The sequence below is a fragment of the Mus pahari genome, chromosome 6 (assembly GCF_900095145.1).
Source record: "Mus pahari chromosome 6, PAHARI_EIJ_v1.1, whole genome shotgun sequence".
Lineage (NCBI taxonomy): Eukaryota > Metazoa > Chordata > Mammalia > Rodentia > Muridae > Mus > Mus pahari.
The window spans coordinates 89208292-89215925 of NC_034595.1; the positions used below are offsets into that span (position 1 = coordinate 89208292).

The 7634-nt window shown below is 57.0% G+C and overlaps 1 protein-coding gene across 1 annotated transcript; it reads left to right on the top strand.

The window, feature by feature from the left end:
* Positions 1 to 1121: 1121 nt before the first annotated feature.
* Sh2d5 (SH2 domain containing 5) lies at positions 1122 to 7339 on the top strand. The gene is made up of 9 exons (XM_029540130.1): positions 1122 to 1246; positions 1562 to 1642; positions 1994 to 2068; positions 2819 to 2965; positions 3960 to 4211; positions 4361 to 4535; positions 4856 to 4964; positions 5394 to 5553; positions 6244 to 7339. The coding sequence occupies exons 1-9, from the start codon at positions 1160 to 1162 to the stop codon at positions 6445 to 6447; spliced, it is 1290 nt and encodes a 429-aa protein (XP_029395990.1). The 5' UTR covers positions 1122 to 1159; the 3' UTR covers positions 6448 to 7339.
* The last annotated feature ends 295 nt before the right edge of the window (positions 7340 to 7634 follow it).

Consider the following 7634-nt stretch of genomic DNA (forward strand, 5'->3'; position numbering starts at 1 on the left):
CACTTTGTAGACCAGGCTGGCCTCGAACTCAGAAATCCGCCTGCCTCTGCCTCCCAAGTGCTGGGATTAAAGGCGTGCGCCACCACACCCGGCCTAATCTCCTGGATTCTTGTCCATTTTCTCTGTACTGCACTTAGCGCCTGCGCTTCCTTGGGGTGGGTTGTGGTCTTGATACTGTGCAAAGGGCTTTGGGGTTCAGGAAGGGAGTTCAGGCTGGGCAAATGAGCCAGCAGCCTTTCAGATGGGTTCCTGAGATCATCAAAGAGAGCTGTCCAGCTCCGGAGCGCCCCTGCGCACTGTTCCTGCCCCGGGGCCTGCAATGACTCCCCACTGTCCACAGGGTAAGGTCTCCTTCGTGGGCTGATGTTGAGTAGTAGCGTGCTCTGGCAGCCTGCCTTAGGTCCCAGCCTCTTCTGGGCCCTCCTTCCTGCTGCAGTCACCCCCACCCTTCAATGGACAATTCCCAGACTCCTGTTTTCCCTATGAGATGTTTGGGGTTTTTGTTTGTGTGTTTGTTTTTGTTTTGCATGTGTTGGGGGTCTTGTATTGTCCAGTCTATCTTTGAACTCCTGGGTTCAAATGATTTTGATCCTCCTGCCTCCGTTTCCTGAGAAGCTTAAACTGTGTCCCTTCCCACACTGAGAGCTGGTTCCAAATTTCCAGCAGCTTCCCCTATCACGGAGGGTCCAGTGAGCACTCTACCCTCAGCTCCAGCTCAGAGACCCATGGCAGGAACCATCCCACCCGACCCCTCCCCACACCTCCCAGGGTAGCACTATAAGCCCTCAGCCCCTCCTGGTGCCCCTCTCCATTTCCCCACCATCTCACCCGACTAAGGCTTATTATCAGCTTTCCTGCCTTGCTCTCCAAGAACGCTGCTGCTCAAAAGCAGGCAGAATTGGTCTTTTGTCTCTGTCACATGCCCCGGGACATTGGTGAGCACTGAGCAGGTACTCAGTGACTTTGTTGGCTGGTTGGTTGAATGAATGAATGAATGAATGAATGAATGAATGAATGAATGAATACCAGAGCAAGCAAATTTGAACAAACACACCAGCCCCTGACAGGGGGCCTCCGGCCAACTGCCTGAAAACCAACCTCTTCCCTGCCCATCCTAGCCTTCTCTCCGCGGAGCTTGAAGCTGGGCACGCTGGGGACCATGCAGAGGGCTGGGGCCGGGGCCCGAAGGGCCTCCGACTGTGGGCCTGCACCTTACCGGCCCAGGTGCATTGCCAAGCTTGCCCAGGTGGGTGGGTGCCTGTCCTGTGTGTTCTGGAAGGTAGTTTCGGGGTGGTTACTCCCTAGGGTTGGGGAGGACCTGGGACCCAAGGACCTGACTCTGTCTCCTTTGGAGTGGATGTGTGTGGATATGAATGTGTACGTTGAGAAGGTGAGGCCCACGTGACCCTGCCAGGGTCACCTGCTGAAAACATTAGCAGAGAACTCTGGCCTCCAAGGACAGTGCTTGGACACTGCACACAGCTTGCCTACATGGTGGGATGTTGTGTGTATTGGAGCTATGGGCCTTACTTCCCCGCCTTGCTCTCTCCATCACCACCAGTATGTGGGATCCTTTCCTGTGGATGATTTGGACACTCAGGAGAGTGTGGGCCTCGTACAGCAGCAGCTGTGGGCCCTGCAGGTGAGGAGCTTGGGGAACATAAGCCAAGGGTGGGCACCATGCATATCAAACTTGGATGGAGCCCTGAGGGCACATGATCCCCAGGGAGGGTGGGGGCCAAAGGTCTTCTGAGAAGTGACCCAGAAAGTTCCAGGCTTCAGGACTCTTCCTAGATGCCTGGGGACCCTCATCCCACAGGTGTGAACTCACGCCCCAACAGCATGACTGTTGGGGGGTTGCCACCCAGGCCTCTGTCCCCAGGCAGGGGTATCAGAACTGGCTGAGCAGCCTTGACAAGGGATGCTGGGGCAGGACTACATAAGGCCAGGCCTGGGAAGTGACATCTGCCTCTGTCAACTGTCTTCCCCTCAGGACTGTTCCCGACGCCGGGCTGTCATCCTGAAATTCAGTCTTCAGGGTCTCAAGATCTACAGTGGGGAGGGCGAGGTAGGCAGGGTAGGGGGCAGGGCAGCAAGGATCAGATGGAGTAGGGTCTGCTTAGAGTTGACCCTGTGGCCGACTAGGACAAGCTCAGATAACAATGGCTTACCTGACCCTTCAGAAGCTCTGGAAGCCACCTCCTGTCTTAAACAGCAGGGACATTCATCCCATGAGATTGTCTAAATGCCCAGCCCAGCATTGTCCAGTGGCTGTGGACAGTCATGGGCTAGAGATGCCAAGGAGCTCTTGCATGCTTGCCCGTCCCTCCCCATGGCTACCCACTGCACAAGCAACGTGGCTGCCCATTGACTGCCACTGTGCCACCCACAGCTGCAGGCCTCTTACATAAGACCCTGGGGTCCTCCATTACCTGCCTAAGACATTGTTACTATTTGACAATAACAGCAAGAGACACTCAGGGGACTGCTATCACATGGAGAGTGAATGGCAGAGCTAGACTTTGAAGTTCCAGCATTCCTACCCCAGAGACCAAGTGTATAACCTTGGGCCTGCTGCCGCTGCCTCTGTGGGGTTCCAGCCAGAGACCACTGGGTCACTGTTCTGTCCCTCAGGAGTGGCCATCCTGACCTACATGTCTATAGCAGGCCCAGGGCCATGCTGGGCTTGGCAGACCTTGGGGAAAGAAGGGTCTCTTCAGTCCAGGAGGTTGGTAGCCTATGCCAGACATTCGGGGTCCTTGGGCCACTGCCACGCAGGTGACTGTCTAAGGCCTGCTGTTGTCACAATGCCTTACAGGTGCTCCTAATGGCCCATGCTCTGAAGCGCATCCTCTATGCTACCTGGTACCCAGCCGCCTGCCAGTTTGCTTTTGTTGCCCGGAACCCGCGCAGCCCAGCCAGCAAGCTCTTTTGCCATCTCTTTGTGGGGAGCCAGCCTGGAGAGGTACAGGAGACCCAGGGCTGTACCGTCCTCAGGTTGCAGATGCCTCCCCACACTGGCTTAGGGCTGTGTGGGGCACATCAGCACCCCTGACATTCTCTGGGGCTGGGAGCAAAACTAGCCAGGACTTTTCTCTCCTGGGATGTGCCCACCCTTCCTCACCCGGGCTCATTCCCGCCACCTTTCAAAGCCCAGCCCACTTGTAACGTGAACCACAGTCCAGTGTTTGGCTGTCCCTAATGACAGAGACTTGAGTCCTTTAGCCCCAGAGGCCAAGTCTAGGTTCTGAGCTGTCCCTAGGTGGCCCTGTGTAGCCCTGTGTAGTGGACGGGGTAGGTCATGGGCGGGTATACGAGAGGTTAAGGCTGGTGTGGTCACTGTGGATGACAGATCGGTGGCAACCAGTCAGTTAAGTCAGTTCCAGCATTTGCTCTCACCTCTATGTGGATCCTGGGTGACAGTTGGCTGAAGCCGGTGGTTCCAAAATGCTGGGTCTGAATTGTTGAGTGGAGGGGGCGGAGGTGGGTGTTCCATGTTCAGGCCCCAGACAAGTGAGAGTTTTCAGTGTCCCGTCTCCTTAAGTCCTCCGAGGGTCATGGGGAGGAGAGGATGAACTGCCCCATGTCCTGCCCTGGCTCACCCAACAGCTCTTAAGTTACAGAGCCAGGGCAAAGGCGCTTAGCTACTTTTCCTGGTGGCATTGCGGCCCTGAGCCCTGGGAGGATGGGGAGTCTTAGGTAGGAGTGCATTGGGCCCAGGGTTGATCTCTCTGCTCCTGGCATGATACCTGGCACAGAGTGGCTTAGCCGTGATGTGCCCAGAGAAAGCTGGTAGCAGAGGCTGCATGTGATGAGATGTTGAGGGCAAAGTAGGAGTTTCTCCAGGAAGTTTCTTTGTGGGGGACACGTGAAATTAAGGAGCCATTTGTAGCTTGGAGCTGGTGCCTGAGGCATCTTCCAGGAGGCTGCTGCCGCTGAGCCTACCTCTCCTGTCCTAGGTCCATATCCTGTATCTGCTGCTCTGCCGTTCCTTCCAGCTTGCTTACCTCTTGCAGCACCCGGAGGAGAGGGCACAGCCTGAGCCCTGTCTGGCACCTGTAGGGGACCTGTCCCCGAAGCCACTCTGCAGCCCTGGAGTAGCCCCTGCATTAGTGCGGGAGCCCTTCAGCCGGGATCAGCTGTCACAGAATGTCCATGCCCTGGTCTCCTTCCGGCGGCTTCCTGCAGAAGGGCTATTGGGCAGTAATGGGGTATGCAGCACCCCAGTCAGGAAGGGGTTGGGGGAAAGGGCTTGGGGGTTACGCTGCAGGGGTGAGCTTCTTGCGGGAGGGGGGATTCATCTGGCCTCAAACAGATGGGTCTGAATCTGCCTGCCTGTGGGCCCCTCTCGGTGCCCTAGAAGGAGCTGCCAGAGTCAGAGGGTCGTGGGGGCACCCGTCACATTCGCCTGGGGAACCCCTACTGCTCACCCACACTGGTGCGCAAGAAGGCCATTCGCAGCAAGGTGATCCGCTCCGGGGCCTACCGAGGCTGCACCTATGAGACCCAGCTTCAGCTGTCAGCCCGGGAAGCCTGTGAGTTGGAGGGGGCGGCTGGCTGGCTCGGCAGGGGCGGGGGCGGGGGTTCACGCATGTTCGTTTGAGGCTGTAGCTGCCCTCCTCCCAAGGCTGCCTGTGCATGCGAGGGCACATCACGCTTGAGGGCTTAAGCAGGCCACTAAGCAATTGTGTATGGAGTGCAAGGTTTCTGTTGAGGGACCAGATGTGTGGTGTCGGGTGGGGAAATATGTTTGGTCAGGGGACAAACCACAGGATAGGGGGGTGGATGGTAGAAGGGCAGATCTGGCTTTAGGAGGTTCGGCCGCTGCTTCCTCTGACCTTCGTGGTCTCCATAGTTCCTGCTGCGTGGGAGGCGTGGCCCCGCGGCCCTGGTGGCCCCTCGTGCCTGGTGGAGAATGAGGGAAGCCTGACAGAGAACATCTGGGCCTTTGCTGGCCTTTCCAAGTAAGGGGGTTCTGTCCTAGCCCAAAGTTCAGCCCCTTGGGTTGGGTATAAAACTGTGAGGTCACATGTACACAGGTTACATAGGCAGAGTGTGGACTTGTAACTGGTGAGTGTAGGGTGCTCCCAGCCTAGGAGATCTCAGGCCATGACTTCTGCCCAAACCTCATTTCCCAGACTGTAAAATGGGGCTATGGAGAGGAGCCCTTCGGGTGTGGCCTGTCCCTACCTGCCTTCCCGCGGTTCTCCCAACCTCTCCTGACCAGAGCCTTGAAGTCAGCAAATCATGTCTCCAGAGGCCTAACGTTCACTGCGTGTCTGCTCTGGTTCACAACTTCAGAGGCCACAGATTCAGTCCTCTACCACCACCGCCAAGTTCTTGGAGCTAGTACATCCCAGACCAGGACAACAAGCTAGGCTCCCTCCCCCTAGGTCCTGTGCTCTTGCCCTGCTGCGGAGAGATGTGCATGGAGCCTTCCTGCTGTGGCCGGAGCCAGGTACCAGCGACCAGTGGAGCCTGTCTGTACGGACCCAGTGTGGCGTGGTACCTCACCAGGTCTTCAGGAACCACCTTGGCCGGTACTGCCTAGAGGTGAGGCTGTGGGGTTATCCTCTGGGCCGTCCAGTCCCGCCCTGCCACACAGCTGCCTCCCTCTCTGGCAGCTCTTAGTCTACTCTTTTTACTGTCCTTGAGCTCCTGAGCCTACCTCACTTTCATCCTGTGCCCTCACTGGGAGCTCTCTGGCCCCACCCCTAACCTAGTCTGCTCCTGTCCACTTGGCCCTGCAAGCCCTGTTTCTGTTCCCTTTTGGCATTTGTTGTTGTTTTGAGCCAGGGTCTTTCTGTGTAGCTCTGGATGTCCTGGAACTCATTCTGTAGACCAGGCTGGCCCGAAACTCAGAAATCCGCCTGCCTCTACCTCCCAGTGCTGGGAGTAAAGGCAATGTGCCCCCACCACAGCGCCTTCACGGGGTGCTGACCACAGGGTTCAGGGAGAATCGCTGAGGACTGCAGCCACTGGGGTTTCCCCTCTAGAGGTGTCTTTTAGAGGTTATCGCGAGGAGAGTTGGCCCAAACCCACACAGCCTCTGAATCAGTGGTTTCCAGGCCTGAGCTGTCGAGGTTTATATATGAGAGTTGTGCAAGGATGGAGTTATGGCACAGTCTCCCTTTCTGAGTTTATCCCCTTGCTTCCCAAATGGCAGGCATGTGATGGGAGACCAGGGTAGGGGTGGGGTGAACTATGGGGCAGGTGACCAAAGCTAAGGACATTCCTCCCCAGCACCTGCCAGCCGAGTTCCCCAGCCTGGAGGCCCTGGTGGAGAGCCACGCTGGGGTGGAACGCAGCCTCTTCTGCCCACTCAGCATGGGCCGTCTCAACCCTACCTACGAAGAGCAGGACTGTGGGACTGAGGGCAGGTTCCCACGGACTCTGCGGCCCCTCAGCCACGCCAAGTCCGAGGCGGAACTGCAAGGCCTGGGCTAGGACGCAGCAAGCCCCCAGTCCCCTGGCCCCTGGGCAGCTGGGGTCATTCTGCCCTTCCTGCACCCCACCCGCCAGTCACCAGCTACAAACAGGTCAATCTGCCCCTTGATTGGTCTTCCATCACTCCACTGCCATGGGAGAGGAGCCCTGTGGTTGGAGTTGGAGATGCCAGGACCTCTCCCAGAACCTGGGGCCAGCTGAGATACCAGGATGAGCAGGTAGAGCCAGGACCCTAGTAACCCTCGGTGACTTTGGGGAGTGGCTATGGCCAGGTTCCTAGTGTCATCCTGGGGCAGAGGCTTTCGCAGCAGTTCCTGGAGGTGGGTGCAGCCCTTGCTGGAGACGGTGGGGAACCCCAGAACGCTCACCACAGGGAACCAGATGATTAAGGAGTTGCTGGTTTGCACCATCGGCTCATTTCCTGGAGTCACTCTGAGTGGGACTAGCAGGGAACAAACCACAGTCAGTTTGGTGGCTTTAGGAAGGTGGCACAGTCAGTTTGGTGGCTTTAGGAAGGTGGCAAGTCAGTTTGGTGGCTTTAGGAAGGTGGCACAGTCAGTTTGGTGGCTGCTTTAGGAAGCCACCTCCTGCTGGTGCTTCCTTGAACACAGTGCTGACCGTTGGCCATGGCTGGCACTGGTCACCTCAGCCCCATTTGCAGTGGAGAACTAGGATTAATGCAAGTCCCACGGGGGGTGGGGGGAAGATGACATTAGCAAGGGGCAGTCCAGGGACACATTCTACAGGAAGTCAGTGGTCCAGCCAGGGAATGACAAACTCATGTGTCCCTTAAGTCAACTCCGCAGAATATATGAATCTATCCCAAAGAACAGACTTAGGTGGTGGTGGTGCCCGCCTTCAATCCCAATGGTTAGAAGGCAGAGGCAGGCAGGCAGATCTCTGAGTTTGAGGCCAGCCTGATCTACAGAGCAAATTCCAGGTCAGCCAGGGCTACTCTGAGAAACCCTGACTCAAACAATAAAAAAATAAACAACGAGACGGATTACCTTTGGAAGCAGAGGGGTAGGCAGGGGGAGGGAGGTCTTCATTTAGTGCCTTGAATACCATAGGTTTCAGTGGAAGCCACAGTTTTTGGGTTTTGGATCCCTTGGGAAGAGGGGACAAAATGGGGAGAAAGATGACAGCCCAGGCTGGGTGCTTCCAGCATCCCTGTCTCCCCCCCCCCC

Coding starts and splice junctions, on each gene's coding strand:
- Sh2d5 (XM_029540130.1), top strand. CDS start 1,160: ATGCAGAGGGCTGGGGCCGGGGCCCGAAGGGCCTCCGACTGTGGGCCT. Junction 1,247..1,561: donor GCATTGCCAAGCTTGCCCAG/GTGGGTGGGTGC, acceptor CATCACCACCAG/TATGTGGGATCCTTTCCTGT. Junction 4,965..5,393: donor GCCTTTGCTGGCCTTTCCAA/GTAAGGGGGTTC, acceptor CCCTCCCCCTAG/GTCCTGTGCTCTTGCCCTGC.